This window comes from Tachyglossus aculeatus, chromosome 9 (genome assembly GCF_015852505.1).
Source record: "Tachyglossus aculeatus isolate mTacAcu1 chromosome 9, mTacAcu1.pri, whole genome shotgun sequence".
NCBI lineage: Eukaryota > Metazoa > Chordata > Mammalia > Monotremata > Tachyglossidae > Tachyglossus > Tachyglossus aculeatus.
In genome coordinates, this window is record NC_052074.1 from 54,233,590 (window position 1) to 54,256,232 (window position 22,643).

A 22,643-nucleotide genomic window follows, 5' to 3' on the forward strand; every position below is an offset into this window, starting at 1 on the left:
TTTTTCTTTAGGATTAAAGCATTATTTATGGGAAATTGTAAACTCATCAGAACGTCTGGCCAGAAAGGAGACAAAGGGGAGTAAGGGCTAGATAGTGAATTACTTACAACGGTAAGATCAGTAGCAGAACCACCAGGATTAAGGTTTCAGTGATTTAAATCTTTGCGCTATGGGTGGGTATGTTCGACATGGTACAGACATAGAAAAGGAAGCATTGACTTTTGTCCTCCAAAGCTTTTTGTCTGAAATGACAAAACTAACAAGGAACAAATGTCAAAAGAGAAAAATATCCCTTCTCCTCTGTCCCAATGTCAGAGGGCATGGGTTCTAATCCTGGCTCCCCCACATGTCTGCTGTGTGACCTTGGGCAAGTCACTTAACTTCTCTGAGCCTGTTACCTCATCTGTGAAATGGGGATTAAGACTGTGAGCCCCACATGGGACAACATGATCACCTTGTATCCCCCCAGCGCTTCGAACAGTGCTTTGCACATAGTAAGCGCTTAACAAATGCCATCATTATTATTATTATTATTATATGATTTGAACAGGGCTTTGAAGATGAGTAGATTGGTTGTCTGTCTGATGTGAAAGGGGAGGGATTTTCAGGCCAGAGAGAGGAAATCTGTGGGCCGGGGGTCGGCAGTGGATAGAGGAGATCAAGGTACAGTGGGTAGGTTGGCGTTAGAAGAGTGAAGTGTGTGGTTTACTTTGCGGTAGGAGATATGTGAGGTAAAGTGGAGTTAGAGAGGTGATTGAGTGCTTTAGGCAATGGTAGAGTTACCGTTTGGTGCCGAGGTGGATGGGCAGCCATTGGATCATCATCATCATCAATCGTATTTATTGAGCGCTTACTGTGTGCAGAACACCGTACTAAGCGCTTGGGAAGTCCAAGTTGGCAACATATAGAGACAGTCCCTACCCAACAGTGGGCTCACAGTCTAAAAGGGGGAGACAGAGAACAAAACCAAACATACTAACAAAATAAAATAAATAGAATAGATATGGACAAGTAAAATAAATAATTAAATAAATAGAGTAACAAATATGTACAAACATATATACATATATACAGGTGCTGTGGGGAAGGGAAGGAGGGAAGATGGGTGGATGGAGAGGGGGACGAGCGGGAGAGGATGTTTCTGGGGAGATACGGTCGGGACTTTAAAAAAAAATGATCCACGCAGCAGTGTGAAGTATGGACTGGAGCGGGGACAGGGAAGATGCAGGGAGCTCAGCTAGGAGGCAAATGCAGTAGTTAAGGCAGGATAGGATAAATGCTTGATAAGGAAATGATCCATGCAGCCTCAGGTAATATAGACTGAAGCAGAGGGCTGGAGCCTGGGAGCCCAGCAATGTGGCTTAGTGGAAAAAGCCCGGGCTTGGGAGTCAGAGGACATGGGTTCTAATCCCGGCTCCTGCACTTGTCTGCTTTGTGACCTTGGGCAAGCTGCTTAACTTCTCTGTGCCTCAGTTACCGCACCTGTAAAATGGGGATTAAAACTGTGAGCCCCACGTGGGACAACCTGATTGCCTTGTGTCTACCTCAGTGCTTAGAGCAGTGCTTGGCACATAGTAAGCGCTTAACAAATACCATAATTATTATTAGGAGACCGATGCGACCAGGATTGTACCAGGGTGGAGTCAATTTGGGTGGACAGGAAAGGGTGGATCAGGGAAATGTTTTTCTAGCCTGTATAGAACCAGATGCCAATTGGCAGGAGGATCAGATGGCAGGGAAGTCGGACTGCCTGATTTTCCGCTGTTTCTTTTCCCGTCCCGCCATACTGGAGCTGACAATAAGACTTAACCAAGCTTGTTCTAGAAGAGGAGGGAGTCTGGCTTGTACTCCAGAGGTTACAGCGTCTAGATGAAGCCACCGAGGAATGTACTTTGGCAGAATGTAACTCTACACATTTTAATTTGTTCTGGAACTGAATCAACTGCCCTGTACTTCTGCCTGGAGCCATGGAGACGACTGACTATAGCAGCTAGTAGAGTGGAAGCTTAATACATCCTCAGTGATCATGGTGATTGAAAAGTCCAGTCTTTACAGCAGAGTGGTGCCTCTGTGCACCATGGTTTGAAATGTGTTCTAGAGAAGTAATCTCTCTACACTGAATTGGCTTTTGCCAGTACCACCACTTGTTCCATTTTGAATTTTCCTGGGGAGCCTTACCTTCCAGAGTTTACTGAAGGACATTTGGCGATCTTCCCCATCCAAAACATCTACTGTGTGCGTGACACTGTATCTTTCACTTGGGGTGGGGGGAGAATGTTGTGTTTCTGTCCCATCTTTGAGGAGTTTAATATGGTTTGCCAGCCGGTATTATCAAGGTTGCAGCACTTCCTTAAGCCTCAGATTTGGGAACCTAGTGCTTCTGATGTATATAATAATAATAATGGTATTTGTTAAGCGCTTACTACGTGCAAAGCACTGTTCGAAGCGCTGGGGGGATACAAGGTGATCAGGTTGTCCCATGTGGGGCTCACAGTCTTAATCCCCATTTTACAGATCAGGGAACTGAGGCCCAGAGAAGTTAAGTGACTTGCCCAAGGTCACACAGCTGACAAGTGGCGGAGCTGGGATTTGAACCCATGACCTCTGACTCCAAAGCCCGGGCTCTTTTTCCACTGAGCCAAAGAGTATTATGTAGTGGATGGTCCAGCTGTACTCCATCTCCTTTTAGACTGTGAGCCCACTGTTGGGTAGGGACTGTCTCTATATGTTGCCAATTTGTACTTACCAAGCACTTAGTACAGTGCTCTGCACATAGTAAGCGCTCAATAAATACGATTGATGATGATGATGATGATGATCTCCATGCAGCGTGGCTCAGTGGAAAGAGCCCGGGCTTTGGAGTCAGAGGTCATCGGTTCAAATCCCGGCTCCTCCACTTGTCAGCTGTGTGACTTTGGGCAAGTCACTTCACTTCCCTGTGCCTCAGTTCCCTCATCTGTAAAATGGGGATTAAGACTGTGAGCCCCACGTGGGACAACCTTTTCACTTTGTAAACTCCCCAGTGCTGAGAACGGTGCTTTGCACATAGTAAGTGCTTAATAAATGCCATAAAAAACAGAATAAGAAGAGGCTTAAATTAGAGGGAGACCTTTTTTGACACAAAGGATTATTACTGAGAGAGATTGTGAGTTCCCTTTTCCTAGAGATCTTTAAGAACAGATAAATGCCTGTCTGTCCCAGATGACTTAAGTGTTTTCCCAGAAGGAAGCAGCGTGGCTCAGTGGAAAGAGCACGGGCTTTGGAGTCGGAGGTTGTGAGTTCAAATCCCGGCTCCGTCACCTGTCAGGTGTGTGACTTTGGGCAAGTCACTTAACTTCTCTGGGCCTCAGTTCCCTCATCTGGAAAATAGGGATTGAGACTGTGAGCTCCCCGTGGGACAACCTGATTACCTTGTATCTACCCCAGTGCTTAGAACAGTGCTTTGCACATAGTAAGCGCTTAACAAATACCAACGTTATTATTATTATTATTACTAGGTGGCTTATTCATCATGGCATGAAATTATTCTATTACTGTGCAGCAGTGTGGCCTAATGGAAAGAGCGGAGGAGTCGGGAAACCTAAGTTGTACTCCGAGCTCTGCCACTTGGCTGCTGTGTGACCTTGGGCAAATCACTTTACGTTTCTTTGTGTCAGTTTCCTCATCTGTTAAATGGGGAGTAAGTGTCTGATCTCCTTCCCCCTTAGAGTGTGAGCTCCATGTGGTAGAAAACTCTGTCTGATTGGATGGAGAGAGCACGGGCCTGGGAGAAAGGGGTTGTGGGTTCTAATCTCGGCTCCGCCACTTGTGAGCTGTGTGACTTTAGGCAAGTCACTTAACTTCTCCGTGCCTCAGTTACCTCATCTGTAAAATGGAGATTAAGACTTGAGACCCACGTGGAGATGACCTGCTTACCTTGTACCTACCCCGGTGCTTGGCACATAGCAAGCGCTTAACAAATACCATTATTATTATTATTGAATCTCCCTCAGCACTTAGCACAGTGGATCATAAGCACTTAATAAATATCACAATAATAATAGCTATTATTATTGTTATTATAACCATCATCATTATTATTGTGAGAGAACGGTGGGAACCCCGGGAATGTTTAGAGGAGCAGTGTGGCCTAGTGGAAAGAGCACGAGCCTTGGAGCCAGAAGACTTGGGTTCTAATCCTGACTGTGCAATGTACCTTTCATTCATTCATTCATTCAATCATATTTATTAAGCGCTTACTGTGTGCAGAGCACTGTACTAAGTGTGTGGGAAAAGCTGTGTGACCCTGAGCCTGTGCCTCCATTATTTCATCTGTAAAATGGGGGTTCAATACCTGTTCTTCTTCCTACTTAGATTGTGAGCCCTGTGTGGGACAGGGACTCCGTGTGACCTGATTGTCTTGGATGTTCCACAGTGCTTAGAACAATGCTTGACACATACTACGTGCTTAACAAATACCCCAATTATTAACTTCTGTCCTTCAGGGAAATACATTTGAGTAATACAATTCGGAGTGATAATCTAGGCCAATGAAGGGGACAGAAGACTGAGATTTACAGATGAGGGAACTGAGGCACAGAGAAGTGAAGTGACTTGTCCAAGGTCACACAGTAGACATGTGGGGGAGGTGGGATTCGAACCCATGACCTCTGCCTCTGAAGCCCGCGCTCTTTCCACTGAGCCACGCTGCTTCTCTAGTGTTATGTGAACTTATTTATTCTAAACCTCTGAAGAGAGGTACAGACAGAATTAGCAATATTTCGCTCTTTGCAGATTGCTCAGTTTGGAATTTTCCTGAATATTCAAACATGTTCAGAGTTATGATGCTCTAGTACTTTAGGTGATGACTTTTAATATAAAGTTGGATAGAGATGCCCAGTGCAAGCACTTTGTATGTTCAAAGTACCCTAGAATCCAGTATGTTAAAGTTTTCTTTTATTTTTCTAAAATGTATTTAATAATATCAAAAGAAAAATATAGATTGGACCAAATCAAGCAGTACATAGGAACAGGGAAAAAATAAAGTTGGGTATTTTTACACTATTCACTTTCACTGGGTATATATAATTCTGTTTTATTGAAAAATGCTTAGCAGTTATTTTTTTTTTGTTTTATAGGTATTATTACTTGGCATTCAAAGCCCATCAGACACCTCTTGCTAACAAAGAAACTTGCATTGCTATCTTGGAAAAATCCAAATTGGACCAGTGGGTGCTGGGAAAAACAAAGGTAGAGGATCTTTTTTGCAGTTAAGAATGTCTCAATGTCATTTCTGCTTTGCCCTGTTTTCTGTAGGTTTGCTTAAGTTGATGGTACAAACATAGTGGCCAATAAAAGGGGACAACAGGAACTATAGCACTCTTGGGGTTTTTAATTGTAGTGGTGAAGCCATTCTCCTCCTCCCCCTATCCCACTGTTCACCTAGTCATCTCAGGTCAATCAATCAATCAATCAGTCGTATTTATTGAGCGCTTACTGTGTGCAGAGCACTGTACTAAGCGCTTGGGAAGTCCAAGTTGGCAACATATAGAGACAGTCCCTACCCAGCAGTGGGCTCGCAGTCTAAAAGGGGGAGACAGAGAACAAGACCAAACATACTAACAAAATAAAATAAATAGAATAGATATGTACAGATAAAATAAATAAATAGAGTAATAAATATGTACAAACATATATACATATATACAGGTGCTGTGGGGAAGGGAAGGAGGTAAGATGCGGGGGATGGAGACAGGTGTCTGGCAAGACAAAAAACCTTCCAACCATAGGACTGAATAGGTCTTTTGAAGCTTGTCTGCTACTCCCAAACCCCAGTCCTCCTACCCCACCCTATCAGTTGCCCCAATCTACCTGCCTATTCCCATTTGCCCCCTTTCCAAAGCTCTTTTTCAGCCCCACATTCGAATTGAGAAGCTAGGCCCAGTGGGCTTGAGTGATTCTTGGAGTCTATCCATAGTTTAGTGCTTCCGGCATCACTTTTCCTCAGAGGCAAGAGGATTCGGATTCGGCCCAAGCTTGGAGTACAGTTTATAGCGTAGTTTTGCGTTTAAGAGAGAGGAGGTTGAGCTATTGTTTAAAAAAAGTTAGGGATAATTTATCATCATCATCAATCGTAATTATTGAGCGCTTACTGTGTGCAGAGCACTGTACTAAGCGCTTAACGGATTTGAGTTATCTGAACTGGTCTCATCTTCCATCCCTATGGGTAATAAAGCAGTGGCTGTACTTCTGAGGGGGGCTGTGGAAGCAGCTCATTGACCAAATCACTAGTTTTAGTAACAATCTGACAAAATTCTACCTTCCGGAATCTGTACATTTGGAATTGTCAGGTATGAAAATCAGAATTTGTAATCAGCGAACACCAAAACCCCACCATGTTAATATCCATAGCTTAACCCAAACACCTTTCCTTTTTAGAATCAGCTTTTTTGCAGTCCTCTGTATTCTGAACTGATCTTCTCCACTGGGGCAGCTTTTTGAAAGTCCATTCACTTGCATTGTAAATTTTGGTAATTTGGGGACTGTCATCCGGATAATCTGTTCATGAAAATAATGAAATTTCACGAGTAAACTAGGAACCAACCTTTCTCAGTGTACTTAATTTCGAAACAAAAACCAATAAAAGTTAACTACTAGAGGCCATTTCTGTTACTACTACTACTACTACTACTACTACTACTACTACTACTACCATGCGTAGAGAATAGAGCATGGGCCTGGGAGTTAGAAGGACCTGGGTTCTAATCCAGGATCCACCACTTGTCTGCTGTGTGACATTAGGCAAGTCACCTGACTTCTGTGGGCCTCAGTTACCTCATCTGTAAAATGGGGATTGAGACCGTGAGCCCCACATGGGACAGGGACCGTATCCAAGCTGATTTGCTTGTGTCCACCCCAGCGCTTATTACAGTGCCTGGCACATAGTAAGCGCTTAACAAATACCATAATTATTATTACTTTAAAGTGTACCCATGGTGCCCAGTATAACATCATGCACCAATTAACAGTGTTGAATGTGTGGACATTGGTTGTATTTACTGATGGAAAAAAACAAGGTGCTCTCAACTGAAATATTTTATTCTTGAGCCTACTCCTAATGCTGAAATGATTGTTTCATTGCAGGTTTTTCTCAAGTATTACCACATAGAGCAGTTAAACTTGCTCCTGCGAGAAGTTATTGGCAGAGTGGTGGTCATGCAGGCCTATACCAAGGGGTGGCTTGGAGCTCGGTGGTACAAGAGAGTGAAAGTAAAGAGAGAAAATAGTGCTGTGACCATTCAGTCTGGTAAATATTTCATTTCTCACTTTCGTGGACTATCTTGGCATTTCAAACTATTAAATAATGCGCCAAGTATCCATTGATTTTCATAATGGTTCGTTGTGAAATCTAAACATGAGTTGTGGTTATTTTTCCCTCTAATTGACACACATTTCGGATTCATTTCAGGTTATCAGCTTTGGCATCGCTAATGATTTTATCAAAACATTTTACTATTCAAGACTGTGTCTGTAAACAAAGGGAGAGTGTTAAAGTACAATTCACACATCCAGTATTCTCTTTTGCCTTTCTATGCATGTGTGTCATTAGCCTTAGAAACAACACATGAGTCTGTTTGGGCTTAAGTTTTCTGAACATTTTAGTATATCTGTGAAATGGAGGATGCCTTTGGGTGGGACGAGTTGGGGTGGACATTGAGGGGCTGAGGCTGGGATCTTGGAACCCCCTTCCCAGAAAGGATGGTCTGGGCCCAGGGAGCTGAAGGGATAAGGGAGAAGGGAGAGAGATGTATGAATAGAAAAGTGAAACATCCAGCCCATCTCAACTCTATTAAACTCGCATAAATCAAAAATCATTTTCTGCATGTGGCTTTGTATTTTAGCTTGGAGAGGATATGAAGCTCGCAGGAAATATAAGGAAATAAGCCGCAGAAGAATCCAGGCCGCTGTTCATATTCAAGCAGGTAATTAAAACATCATTTGTCTAGCCAACACCTTTCTTGGAATTTGCGGGGGGATTTTCATTCGTTAGATTTCATCCTGAGGAAAGCTAAAACACATTTTGTGGCCACAGCAGAAAGCTCTCAGTGATATTGCCACTACAGAGCTTTTTTTATTTTATATCATTCCCTCAACAGCAACAACAAAATGATAGGAATCAGTTTGAGGTTTTCTGAGCAAATAGAAAGTTCTAAAAGAAAAAAGAAAGAGTGTTCCCAAAATCTTCACTAATGCTTGCCTGTAGTCTGAGAGGTCAGCACAGAATCATTTGTGACCTTGGTTAAATGGCGACTTGAGTTTATTCTTCCTCTCTCAGGGTTCTTGTTGTTTTGCTCTGACCACAATGTCAATGCCCAAAATTGTTGCTGAGGCATCTGCCACCTTCCCCATGCTAACCTTCTGAGTTTTTCTGTTCATCTGAATTTGAACATCCCTACCTGAGTTTCCCAATGAACTAGGCCTCAGAGTGCTTCAGGAGTACCCTGGAGAGCAGGAATTTGGAGACCACATGGAAGCTAAGTGACCAGCCCTGGATACTCAGCATCAGGAGTGATATAATGTCAGACACTTCCAACTATGAATCAAGCTTTTTTTTTAAGAAAAATGATATGATCCCTCATGGTGTCCCCTGCCTGGGGCCCGGGGCAGCCAGTTTTTCATAGCAGATCTGCCTCTAAAAACTCACGTGTCACACTGCCCAGGACCCCTGCTTGAAGGAGAAAGCTCTTCTCGCTTTGTTCCATTTCCTTCCTGCTGCTCAAGGATGCTTCTACATTTTCCTTCAAAACCAAAATATTTTAAGGAAAAATGATTATAATTTCAAATTCAAACTCTTAACCTCACCACCAGGAATGGCAGCCCCTATAACTTCAAAGAGCAGGACAAGAATGCAGTTCTGCTTGCAAATGAGAAAGCAGCTCATGGTTTACACTTCTCCGTACGGAATGTCATGTTTGGAGGAGAGACTGATTTCTGATGATTCAGCTTGGCCAAATGCCCAAACATATGTTTTAAGATATAAGCTTTAAACTCAGATGTTGGGTTTCCTCAGCAGCGCTTTGCTTGTGTGCAAAAATTATAAGCCAAATTTTCACAATCTGCAAACTGGATGGCATGGTTCAACTTCAGAGTATTATGACATCCTGTCCCTGCTTAATGCAGAGTAAATGTTGCACGAAGGTTCAGTCAGTGTCTTAATTATGGGACCTGAGTGTGGGTAGCTTGGTGTCGAATTTTTTTTCTGCGAATCTGAGGTGTCCTGTTTCTTATTGCTCTATTACCCTGCAGTCGAGTCTCATGCCCAAAGACTCAAGGAACAGTGCCTACTTGGCTTAGGGCCTCTGTTATTGGTTGGGAAGGAAACTGCTCTCCTGATGTGGTAAACCCTCTGTGACATCAGGGAAACCCCACAGAAACCTGACAGTCCAGGCTTGTCTTGGCAACAGTAAAACTCTAAGGGCGTCAGTTTCCCAGAATGGAGGCCCTACCTTTCGACCCTGGACCTTTACCTCCTTTTCCAGTAAACTGAACAGGGCATAGGTGAAAGGGACCACTATGGCTTCAGCCGACACCACTGACAGGGACTGGAGTGCTACCTGGGCGTTGGCAGTAAAATTGTCCAGATGTGGGTTGGAATGAGAGAAATCTGAAATTTAGAGTGAAACAGTATACTTCCATTTGGTAGCTGTCCTTCTAGGTATACATTCTGTAACAAGGAGATATGGGACCATTTATTTGGGAAACATGGAAACTCATTCTGTGTTGGCATTCCTATCTTTCCCATGTTTAGTCTTCTAATTGAGAGCTCACCTGTATATATGTATATATGTTTGTACATATTTATTACTCTATTTTATTTGTACATATCTATTCTATTTATTTTATTTTGTTAGTATGTTTGGTCTTGTTCTCCGTCTCCCCATTTTAGACTGATCCCACTATTGGGTAGGGACTGTCTCTATATGTTGCCAACTTGTACTTCCCAAGCGCTTAGTACAGTGCTCTGCACACAGTAAGCGCTCAATAAATATGATTGATTGATTGCTATTCCCTGCTGGCCTCGGAATTTAAATATTTTGGGAGTGAAACAGCACTTAAGGCATATTCTGCCCATCCCCTGTTATTAGTAATAATAGTGATAATAATAACGATAGTGGTATTTGTTAGGCACTTACTATAATAATAATAATGGCATTTGTTAAGCACATACTATGTACGAAGCTCTGTTCTAAGCGCTGGGGGGGTGGGGGTACCAGGTGATCAGGTTGTCCCACGTGGGGCTCACAGTTTTAATCCCCATTTTACAGATGAGGTAACTGAGGCCCAGAGAAATTAAGTGACTTGCCCAAAGTTACACAGCTGATCAGGTTGTCCCACATGGGGCTCACAGTTTTAATCCCCATTTTACAGATGAGGTAACTGAGGCCCAGAGAAGTTAAAGGACTTGCCCAAAGTTACACAGCTGACAAGTGGTGGAACCAGGATTAGAACCCATGACCTCTGGCTCCCAAGCCCGGGCTCTTTCCACTGAGCCACACTGTTTCTCTAATAACTACGGTATTTAAGTGCTTGCTATGTACCAAGCACTGTTCTAAGCCCTGGGGTAGAAACAGGGTAATCAGGTTGTCCCACTTGGGGCTCACAGTCTTAATTCCCATTTTACAGATGAGGTAACTGAGGCACAGAAAAGTTAAGTGGCTTACCCAAGGTCACACAGCAGACAAGTGGCGGAGTGCTATAGCACTGGACTAAGTCCTGGGGTAAATACAGGATAATCAAGTCCCACATAGGGCTCACAGAATAAATAAGAGGGAGAACAGGTATTGAATCCTCATTTTGCATAGGAGGGAACTCAGGCACAGAGACATTAAGTGGCTTGTTCAGATTCACCCAGCGGGTCAGTGGTGGAACCTGGATTGGAACCCAGAGCCTACGACTCCCAGGCTCGTGCTATTTTCAGCAGCCCATATTGCCTCTGATGTCTTCAGACAGTGACAAACGGATGTTGTTTTAGTATGAAAATACCTGCACATTTTCTGGAGGTTATCTTCTAGTTAATTATTTCTTTAACCAACTGTCCATTTTGAAAACTAATTTCTTTGAGATTAATTTTCTCCAGGCCATATTTTTCCAAAAATGAGGTCATTAAGACGTTAGGGGGCTGGTTAAAGAATAGGCCTTGAAATGTAGGAAGCATTTGGCTTACATGTTTCTACAGAACTGCACATATTGAAATTTGTTTTCCTTTCATCTCCTTCCCAGTAAAAGCAGTAGTGCAGCTTATCCCTTTAGCTTCCTCAGAACTTCCTTTCAGAATTCCCGATCTATTACAGCACATTCACATACCCGAAACAAGATGCCTTTTCATGCCGTCAACCTTTTTCATGTGAAATGTAAATGAATTCTTGCTGGTACAGCTTTGACAGAGATCAAAGCCAGGGTATTAACCTTATTGGACCCTCCCCTCATCAGAACCCGTTCCAAAGACTGTGGGTTTGGCGTTGAGGCCAGCAGTGCCCTGTTATCTGCCCTGCTAGAGAAGCAGCGTGGCTCAGTGGAAAGAGCCCGGGCTTTGGAGTCGGGGGTCATGGGTTCAAATCCTGACTCCGCCACTTGTCAGCTGTGTGACTTCGGGCAAGTCACTTAACTTCTCTGGGCCTCAGTTACCTCATCTGTAAAATGGGGATTAAGGCCGTGAGCCCCCCGTGGGACAACCTGATCACCTTGTAACCTCCCCAGCACTTAGTGCTTTGCACATAGTAAGCGCTTAACAACTACCACTATTATTATTATTATTATCCGTGACCCTCCTCCAGGCAGTCCTCGGCCTGCAAGTCAAGTTTCAAGGGCACTGATTTCTTTTGTAAATGACTTTATCATTACTTTAAACTGGGTGAAACATGATATGCCGGAATAATTCTGAAGGGATTATCCTGCTCATTTTAATTGTGGGGCACTTCGTTCAGATTCTGGGATATTGTTTAAGCGGTTCTGACAGGTGATCCTACTGTGTGGTAGGAGGAGCACAGGCCCCTGATTGGAAACCCCTCGACTTGCTCAGATTGTTCATTTCTTGCCAGTTAGTCTTTGAGGTAGGGCACATTTGCGTTTTAAAAATAAACCCTATGCCTTTCAAATACATGAGCTGGTGGACTGGAGATCTCTCTGGGCCCAAGCAGTTCACCATCCATTGATCAAATGTTGGAAGAAAAAAACGAACCAGAAAAAAATTCCAATATAGTTGAGAACACATTTCCTAAAGGTATAATGCTCTCTTAACAATAATCAAACTTTGGGAGAGAAAGAGAAAGGAAGAAAACTGTATAAAAAGTGGATTATCTGCATTTTCAAGTGTTTTCCAAGTTTTGAAAACAGTTGAGAATTTTACTTTCTCAATGGCATCAAAGGTGTGTATTGTTGCAAATATTATTTCTTAGTGCCAGTAATTCCTTTCCTTGTGCCAAAACCCAGGAAAGTAGTTTTGGGGTGCCCCCTTCCCCTCCAAAACCTTACAGATTTAAATGGACAGTTTTGGGGGGGTGACTGCTTTGTGACTTTAAACCAAAGCTGTCTGTGTATCTTATTACTGATGATATAATTATTAAAAACAGATAAAATACAAAATTCTGATACTTCATTAGCTGTGAATTTGAAAATTCATTCATTCAGTCATATTTATTGAGCGCTTACTGTGTGCAGAGCACTGTCCTAAGCGCTTGGGAAGTACAAGTTAGCAGCATATTCATTCAGTCGTATTTATTGAGTGCTTACTGTGTGCAGAGCACGGTACTAAGCGCTTGGGAAGTACAATTTGGCAACAGAAGGAGGTGGTCCCTACCCAACAACGGGCTCACAGTCTAGAAAATGCATTCATATGCATGGCAAGCAAGTAAAGAAAAGCCTGTCCCTGTAGAATTTTGTACTTGCTTACTTGTATGCATTAAAACAGGTCCCGGAATTCACCACCTTTGTGAAAAATTGGACTTGCTGAAATACTGTGACTTGAAGTGAGAGGGAAAACGCCACCTCATAGGAAACACTGGAGTCCCCAGGGCTATGGAAGGAATTTCAAACAGTCTCACTTGTCCCTCCCCACACCCTGCCCAGCCCCCCTTTGGCTCCAGCTGAACTGAGCCAGTTCCTTGAGAGCCCCTTACCCTTGAAGTGGAACAGGAAGAGGCAATTGGTTTACAACACATTTTCTTTTAATTGCTTTAGTGCTGTGGAAATGTGTTGTTTTCTCATTCCCCGTTTTCTCTGATCCTCTCCCTCGCCCCTCCCCACCTTCCCAGCCATGCCAAAAAGGCAGATGTTATCAAATGACTAAATTTCCCTCTAAAAGAAGTCGATTTCCCTTCTTGTGACCACAGTGGGCATGTTTGAGGTAAGCATCCAGCCCCTGTCCTGGCCAGAGTAAATTCTAGGGTCCATTCATTTGGCTTGTTAAATGAGGAATGCAGATCCCTGGGATCTGAGGTGACATCACTAAACTCATTTTAATTAGGGTTGTTTTAGCCATCTGGAAGAAGCTTTGGTCAGGGTGGTTTAAATGCTGCTTCCAGAAGTGAAAAGCAAATGACGAATCCACTGAGCCACCATCCCCTCCTCTGCAAACACTCACGCACACACCAGATGCTGCATTTTACTGTCAGCTCCCTTCCTGAGGACTTGGAAGTCAGCCTCATTTCTCCACAAAAGTGAGGTAGGCCATATATAGCACATTGCCAGTGCTTTTGAGTCACTTCTTGCTGGAGGATTCCGGTCATTAAGTTGTCTGGAAAGCCTGTCACCAGAGGCAGGATCTTCCCCCAATACAAACAAAATAGAAGGACTGTGTACCAAAGTTTAGTGTCTTAGAGTGGTTACATTTTTAATTGTCTTGGTAGGGGGCCTCTGAGCATTTGCTGCCCTTTAAAGGGGGAAAAAAATATCTTCAGATTATGTCAGAGCCACTCAGAACTAGGCAGGAACAATACTGTCAAACTACCAGATTTTCTGAAAGAGCACTAGCACTTAGAGAACAAAATCTCTTGTAGATTCCTTCAGTCAGTAAGGGGAAAATTTGTCACAAAAAAATCTGAAAATTTTATCCAGGTGAAAGGCCCAAATTGTATACCAAGTTCTCTTAGATTATTGCAAAGGGAAGGGACAATTCCTTATCAGTGGTTTTATTATTCATCAAATTGTATGTAATGGACTCTTCTAGAGGGGCAGCATGGCCTAATGGGAAGAGCACAGGCTTGGGAGTCGGAGGACCTGGCTCCTAATCCCAGCTCCTCCACTTGCTTGCTGTGTGATCTTGGGCAAGTCAGTTAATTTATCAGTCCATCAGTTTCCTCCTCTGTAAAATGGAGATTCAATCCCTGTTGTCCCTTCTGCCTAGACTGTTGGGTAGGGACTGTGTCCAACATGACTACCTTGGTTGCACCCAGCGCTTAGAGCAGTGCTACCACATAGTAAGTGCTTAACAAATACCGCGATTATTCTCAATGCCCAAGTATCTCCATGATAATAAGTTAAATCTTAGGATGATGCAGTAAGTATCTTTCACTTTATGCCCTAAATAATAATAATAATGATGGCATTTATTAAGCGCTTACTAGGTGCAAAGCACTGTTCTAAGCACTGAGGAAATTACAAGGTGATCAGGTTGTCCCACGGGGGGCTCACAGTCTTAATCCCATTTGACAGATAAGGTAACTGAGGCACAGAGAAGTTAAGTGACTTGCCCAGAGTCACACAGCTGACAATTGGCAGAGCCGGGATTTGAACCCCTGACCTCTGACTCCAAAGCCCGGGCTCTTTCCACTGAGCCATGCTGCTTCTGTGGTTTAGCATGGAGATTTGTAGTGATCTAGCAAACCCCTCCTTCCCATTCTGGATGCTCTAGTTCCTGAGAATATAAGCAGTGTCAAAGTGGGTTAGTCCAGTGTTCCGGTAACCCCAGTATTCTGGTTCCTACAATCACAACATAGGCTGCTTGTGAATACCATGTGATAGTTTCTTTCAATGACAGCCATCCTCACGATTTTTGATCCCTGACTTTTTCCCTCTGAAAACCTATTGGGGAACTCTGATCCAGGAATTTATCCAAACCTCTCTTGTACCTGTTGATGTTTTTACCTTTTTCCACGTTTTTTATGTGGAACTTGTTAAGCAGCTACTATGTCCCAGGCACTATACTAAGTGGTGGGGTAGACAAAAGTCAGTCAGGTTGGACACAGTCCTCTTCGCACATGGGGCTCATAATCAAAGTCAGAAGGAGGATTTCATCCCCATTTTCCAAATGAGGTAACTGAGGCTCAGAGAAGTTAAGTGATTTGCCCAGGGTCACACATCAGACAAGTGACAAGTGCGTTGGGATTAGGACTCAGGTCCTCTGACTCCCAGCCTGTGCTCTTTCCACTAAGCCAAACTGCTCTCCATTTCATCCCAGTCAATCAATTGCTAGTGTTTATTGAGTGCCTACTGTGTGCAGTGCTTGCTGAATGTAGTAAATGCTAGGGAAAATTTGCCCTCACTGGGAATGTGTTCATGCCTGCTTCTCTTCCCCGGCAGCAGGTAAATGGGAGGGAAGCCTGCACACACTCAGCACCACTTGAAGAAGTGGCCTTGGGCACTGGGAGCCAGGAACTTCTGGGATCACACAAATCTTCCTGACTCCGCCGTAAGAAAGATTCAGTAATAATAATAGTAATGTTGGCATTTATTACGCACTTACTATGTGCAAAGCACTGTTCTAAGCGCTGGGGAAGTTACAAGGTGATCGGGTTGTCCCACAGGGGGTTCACAGTCTTAATCCCCATTTTACACATGAGGTAACAGGCACAGAGAAGTGAAGTGACTTGCCCAAAGCCACACAGCTGACAAGTGGCGGAGCCAGGATTTGAACCCACTACCTCTGACTCCAAAGCCCGGGCTCTTTCCACTGAGCCACGCTGCTTCTCTGAATAGTGAATAGAGTAGTGGATAGAGCAGGGACCTGGGACTCAGAAGATCGGGGGTTCTAATCCCGGCTCTGCTGTGTGACCTTGGGCAAGTCACGTCACTTCTCTGGGCCTCAGTTACCTCATCCGCAAAATGGGGATTGAGACTGTGAGACCCACATGGTACAGGAACTGAGTCCAATCTGATTTGCTTGTATCAACCCCAGCGCTTAGTACAATGCCTGACACATAGTAAGCACTTAACAAATGCCATAACTATTATTATTACCCCAACCAAAGGCAAGAGATGGGTTGGGATTGGAGACTCTCCGCTCACCTCCATCTCAGGGAGGGAGTCCCCAGCCTTTTTTGGTTGGACCAGTTTGCTCTAAGTGGCTCTGTACAGGCTCAAAGAAGTATAATACCTCTCCCTGAAGGCCTTACTTACTCCCAAGGAGTGATTTTAAGTATTAGGGAAGAATACAGTTCACTAAAGGTTCATATGGGACTGAAAGGAGAGCGGGACCCTGCACCAGGCAAGGATCCTCATCGGCCAAGCATATTGCAGTGGCTCTCTGCTTTCACCAGCTCCAGAGCAGTGCACAGTCACTATCATTTCTCTGGCCCAGGCGGGGATTTCTTCCAGGAGGTTTTCGGCAAGTATAGCCACAGCAGCAGCAGCTGGTAGGTGAGGACCAGACTCACCCCACTCCTTAATTTTTGAGATGGAATGAGAGAAAAAAGTTGTCTTAGTCTTCCAGAAGCAAATCAATTCTTTACCTAAAATTAGAATGTCATCACTGCCAACTTCTTGAGTTATTCATCTCTGCCTTGGGTTTCTGTAGCGTCTTTCTCCCAGAGCCCTTTCAGACCTATTATTCCATTCATTTTCTCAGGTAAGGAATGATAGGGGTAGTCGTCTTAATTACTTAAAGTCGTCTTAAAACTGTAGGCCAAAAAGAGCTCATTGTGTTTATTGGTGTATTGTACTCTCCCAAGTGCTTAGTAAAGTGCTCTGCACACAGTAAGTGCTCAATAAATACAATTGAATTAATGAATGAATTACCACAGGCGATAAATCCCCCTTAGGCTAACTGATTCCTCAAGTGGAGGGAAGGCCCTTTTAGGTAAGACTGAAGAGTCTAAATGTGTTTGCTACATGTTTAACACACAGTGACTTATTTTTTGAGTAGCCTCCATTTGGCTGTGAGTTCAAATCCCAACATCTCAAATTGGCCAGAGTATCAAGTTTTGTTCTTCTGTGGCTGTGAAGTTTGTCATAAAATACAGAGGGTGACAGCTGGTAGTCATTCTTCCTCAATGAAGTTGTGATTGTTCAAGGGCACTAGCAGTAGGAGCCTGCTAATTTCACAGTTTTGGAGCCAAGTGCTTAGTGTCAAAACCAGCAATAGTCAGTGGTGCAGATTGCTGTGATGGAGCTGCTTATTTGCCTGTCAAGTCACCCCACTCTCTCCCTCTTTCCGCCCCCAACACCCACTCCGTGGAACTCTGTCCAAACTCATTTGAAAACATAGCGGTTCCTGTTGAAGTATAACAGAGTGGATGCACCTTGAGAAGAGAAGTGACTTCTCCAACCCCAAGTATCATCATTATTAAATTATGAGCTGCAGAAGGGAGAAAAGCAATCTCGTTTCATGGTAAATTAAGATTTTTATGAAGCAAGCATGCTCCCAGCACCAGAGATATCCCACTAGCTGGTTCCAACATGTAAAGCAACATGAAACCTTTTACTGCTTGGGCTGCTGAACATGATAAAAGCCCGAATCTCTCCAAAAGGCCTGTAACAGAGGCATGCCGATTTCACTTTTAAAGGGCTTTCCCTTTAAAAGCAATGGTGGCCAGAGGAAAGAGGAGTTTCAAGCATGTGAAGAAACCCTCTAGTTGCCCCAGTCCTGGAAGGAGAACATGCAGTCCCAAGGAAGCCCCGCTCTCTCCCAAACCGTATTGTAGGGAGCAGGACCCCAGAGTTGGAGAAAATCCAAACCTATCTATTTGGAAGGCAAAAACGTTGTTCCTTGAAGTGAGAATTTGGTCTAAGTAAAGATTGTGAAATTAGGCAGCTAGTGGGGCTCAAACTTGAAATATCCAGGAAAGCCAATTCATTCCCTGTTGGGATACTGAAAAGGGATGAATGGTTTGCTTTGTTTAACAACATTGAAGGTGATCAAGATTTCTAACACTAAAATGTAAGGGGTTGGGGGCGGGGGTAGGACAACGGATTGTTTTTGAGGTTAGAATATGCTTTTTCCAGTACAGTTTATTATATTCATCCAAATTCATCCGGCAAACTGACCAAACCTTGGCATCTTTTAGTTCAGATAAAGTGGCCATTGACCAGCTGTCGCTCTAGCGAAAAACCAAATGGGCTTCTTGTGTGATCATTCAACAGTGGTTTTGGAATGGAAAGTTGAGTCTGTATGCCTCATCTGAATGCATCTTCTCTGCCAGATACAGTTGGCAGCCTTTGCCAGGCTCATGACTGAAAAAGGAAAGATTACCCAGCTTAGATTTTTATCCCTGGATAGTGAATGGAACCCAGAAAACAGTACTATTTATCTAAAACAATGCCCCTGTCTGTGTATGGGGTGGATCACCAGTAGTTAGTACAGATCTGGAAAGGTCTTCCAGCAGAAGCAAAAAATGAACTGATAGATGTGTTTTAAAATGTTGGAAAGCCTAGTTTTTCCTTCTCTTTGTACTATAGGAAAGGAACAAGAAAGCTCGTAGTGGGTCCTTTTCCACCTTTTCCCTCCAAGAACCAGCAAAGGGTCCCTTCTCCACTGCCTCCTCCTAAACAGTATTTTCCAGCACTAGACTTTAAAATCAGCAAAAGGTTTTGACATCAAAACAATGGAGAAATGTGACTCTGGTGAGTTGCGCTAAATGAGGTCTGTGAGGATGGTTTTTTAAATTCAGATTGTTGTGGGGGAGAATTTCCAGTTTTCTACAAATCCTCTTGGCATATTCCTAGCTAAACTAATTCTTAGGAGCCAGCTCTGTGAAATGGTTCCATGGCATAGGGAAGTTTTGGGATCTGAGAGTGCTTGGCAGCTCTTCCCTTGTTCCCCTAAAACTAAAAATAGGTATGGCAACGCAGTGAAGGAAATGAAAGTTTCATTAGTGAAAGGTGGAATTCAGTTCAAAGAGAAATGGAGGGCCAAAAGTCGAGTTGGTTTATTGAAAGCTTTGGGTAAGCCTCCTGTGTTTGAATCTGAAACACATCAAACCCTGGGCAGACAGGGCTTTCTAAGAGAACAAACACTTAACTAAAGGACTTGGACCCAACAGTGCTCTAATGTCAAATTGTCGGTCACTTTTAACAAGACTTAGTTTGAAATGGACCATGGAGCTAACCAGTCTCTTCTGAAAGTATTCAAAGTCCAAAAGAATTTAGTTTTTTCTTATATTTTTGACATTAAGCCTATCGTTTATTTTTCTTCAACGTTATCTTGGTAGCTGTAGTTTGAACCTCCCCAATCTTTTAACTGAATGATTCAAAAGAGCCATTTCAATATATGTGTTTGCTCCTTCTTTTTGTAAATAAATCCCTTTAGGCTGTTTGTTTTGATCTAGATTCTTCCCAATTAATCCCCAACTTTCCAAGGTAAAATGCTGGAAAGAGTGTGCAGTATTTAGGCCCTGACCCAAGTGACATACGGAGAATATAGACCATTATCATAAGATGATTGAAGTTGTTTAGACTGAGTTTACAATCTGCTTAAACTCCACTGATTTGGAGCTCCAATTCAAGCCGAAACCTTTTGTTCAAGAAGTTAGTCTCAGCCCAAACATTCTTTCTCATTTTATAATGAGGGGAGGAAGGCGAGGTTTTTTTTAAAAAGCTTTACCAAGGCTTTCTTGGACTTCACATAACATAAAAATCAATATTTTTTATGACTGAAGTATAAATGAATTGAAACATGAAGTAAGTCTTCCCTTCAATCCCAAGAAACTTTTAAGATAAAGAATTTAAAACACTGCATTTTCTTGAATCTCAAGCTCTCAAAAAGTAGCAAAGCCCCAAATCAGGCTTGCTTCCTCCTATTCCATCATGCCTCTTTCGTCTCCCAGATGTAACGTCTTCATATAAGTGCACTTAATGTCAGATTTTGGAAACTATGAGCCTGTTGTTGGGTAGGGATTGTCTGTATCTGTTGCCGAATTGTACTTTCCAAGCACTTAGTACAGTGCTCTGCACACAGTAAACGCTCAATAAATACGGTTGATTTAATGAATCATTGGAGGCCTTTAACCCCCACACCCAGGCTTCCAGTCACTCAGTGGGGCGGAGGGAGGGTTAGAGGTGTCAGAGACAGGAAAGCCATTATTTTTGCTCCCACTGCTCATTGGACTGGACTCCTATTCTCACCTTATATCTTGGACAAGATTTGAGGGTTTCGACTGGAACCGAATAGACCCAAAAACATGTCTTTTTGACCCATTAGCTCTTTGAAGCCTGACTGTCTTCCTAAGGCATATTCCACTTTCTCAACCGCCAAAAGCCTTACCCCACCTTTCACCTTCTCACAGTGAAATGTTGGCCTCTGTCTAAGTTACTCAAATTGTACAACCACTCCTTACCTTCATTTGGCAATATAATTATGTGAGCTATTTATCATCATCATCAATCGTATTTATTGAGCGCTTACTATGTGCAGAGCACTGTACTAAGCGCTTGGGAAGTACAAATTGGCAACACGTAGAGACAGTCCCTACCCAACAGTGGGCTCACAGTCTAAAAGGGGGAGACAGAGAACAAAACCAAACATACCAACAAAATAAAATAAATAGGATAGATATGTACAAGTAAAATAAATAAATAAATAAATAGAGTAATAAATATGTACAACCATATATACATATATACAGGTGCTGTGGGGAAGGGAAGGAGGTAAGATGGGGGGATGGAGAGGGGGACGAGGGGGAGAGGAAGGAAGGGGCTTCCTTCCCCTATTTATCCTGTCACGTTGATCATCTAATAAACAATTCTTGTATCAGATTAAAAGCCCTATAGATTTCTTTATGGGGAGGGAAGCAGGTGACTTTGACATGGTTGCTCTTTGCTCTCAGTTTGTCAATTCAACATTTTGGGGAATCTTTGTCAAGGTTATCTGGGTTCTACTAGGGAAAGTCACGATTTTGGAATGTTCTAGAGAGAGGTCATTATCCTTATGCAGGAGTTTGAATGTCAAGAGATTGAGGAGAGAAACAGAAAACCAGGTTTGTGTAATATCAAAGTGCTGGGTTCAAAGGAGGAGAAAGTAAGGCGGAGCAAACAATCTTATTTCTTTCTGTAAAGGTTTGGATGCAGTATTGAGCCCTGTCCTTAATGGTAGAGCTTTTCACAAGATGAAACTCTAAATTCTTGTTTATCTCTTAGCTTTTAGAGGTTATGCTGTTCGTAAACAACGTCTGGGATCAAAACCCACCAAATACTTTAAAGTGGATTTGGAAACCCTGAGCAACACCCCTACAGCTGTCAGTGAAAGACATAATGGAATCGGGTGAGTCTTGTCTTTATGGGCACAAAGTGCTTAAACCAAATTGCTTTTGGTCCACCAGTGAACACTGAAAGGAATCAGGAACTGAAGAGAGATAGTTTAAACCCTTTATGAGATGAGGAGATTGCAGCTGAAAGTTCTTTTCTGCCAATGCCACTGTCAAGAAACCTTAGCGTATAGATTAAAATCACTCTTTCTCTAGTGTAATCATAACTAATCTGAATATCGGGTCCTTTCTCTAGTTGTAATAGTATTAGCTGTCACCTTCCCTCTAGCTGTAGTAGTAGTAGTAGTAGTAATAGTAGTAGTAGTAGTAGTAGTAGTAATCAGATTTGCTTTCTCTGATTTCGTCATGCCTCTTTCCTCTCCCAGATGTAGGTACAGAAAAGTGGCCCTACCTATGAGGTGGGAGAGGGGATGTGTGCTTGACTCAGGGGAAGGCACATCTAAAATGGTAACAGTGTGTAGATCCCTGCTGCTGTCAGGCGTACTTTCCCCACTAATTACCCCCATTTCTTCCCTATCATTAACCATTCCAAGATAGCAATATTGTACTTCCCAAGCGCTTAGTACAGTGCTTTGCACCAAGATTTATTGAGCATGTAAGCACTCAATAAATACGATTGAATGAATGATGTGGGGTTTTTTTTAGTGTTTTGGGGAGAACACAAAAGTAGAGGGAGGAGATCCAAATATAGGGGATACGTGGCTTCTAGGAACTCTCCCCAGTTTTGCCAATAACAGCACCTAGGGGAGCATTCAGATTAGAGAAGCAATGTGGCTCAGTGGAAAGAGCCCGGGCTTTGGAGTCAGAGGTCATGGGTTCAAATCCTGGCTCCGCCAATTGTCAGCAGTGTGACTTTGGGCCAGTCACTTCACTTCTCTGTGCCTCAGTTACCTCATCTGTAAGATGGGGATTAAGACTGTGAGCCCCCTGTGGGACAACCTGATCACCTTGTAACCTCCCCAGCGCTTAGAACATTGCTTTGTACATAGTAAGCATGTAATAAGTGCCATCATTATTATTATTATCCTTTCAGGTCTAAAAGAAAGACTGAAGATAAATATTAGTCATTTTAGGAGAGACTAGCAGAGAAAGGTAATGCCAAGCAGGTTTACTAAGAGAAGTCTGGCCGTTCATTCTCAGTCTCCTTTGCGAACTCCTCCTCCCCCTCCCATCCCCTTACTGTAGTGGTTC

At 43.1% G+C, this 22,643-nt stretch overlaps 1 protein-coding gene across 1 annotated transcript in view; it reads left to right on the plus strand.

The window, feature by feature from the left end:
- The window catches only part of MYO3B (myosin IIIB), a 304,584-nt gene that overhangs the window by 176,544 nt on the left and 105,397 nt on the right, over positions 1-22,643 (plus strand). Inside the window, exons 25-28 of the mRNA XM_038751211.1 lie at positions 5,118-5,229; positions 7,123-7,285; positions 7,881-7,961; positions 21,325-21,448. Of these exons, the coding sequence (XP_038607139.1) occupies positions 5,118-5,229; positions 7,123-7,285; positions 7,881-7,961; positions 21,325-21,448 (480 nt within the window). The remainder of the gene's footprint in view (positions 1-5,117; positions 5,230-7,122; positions 7,286-7,880; positions 7,962-21,324; positions 21,449-22,643) is intronic.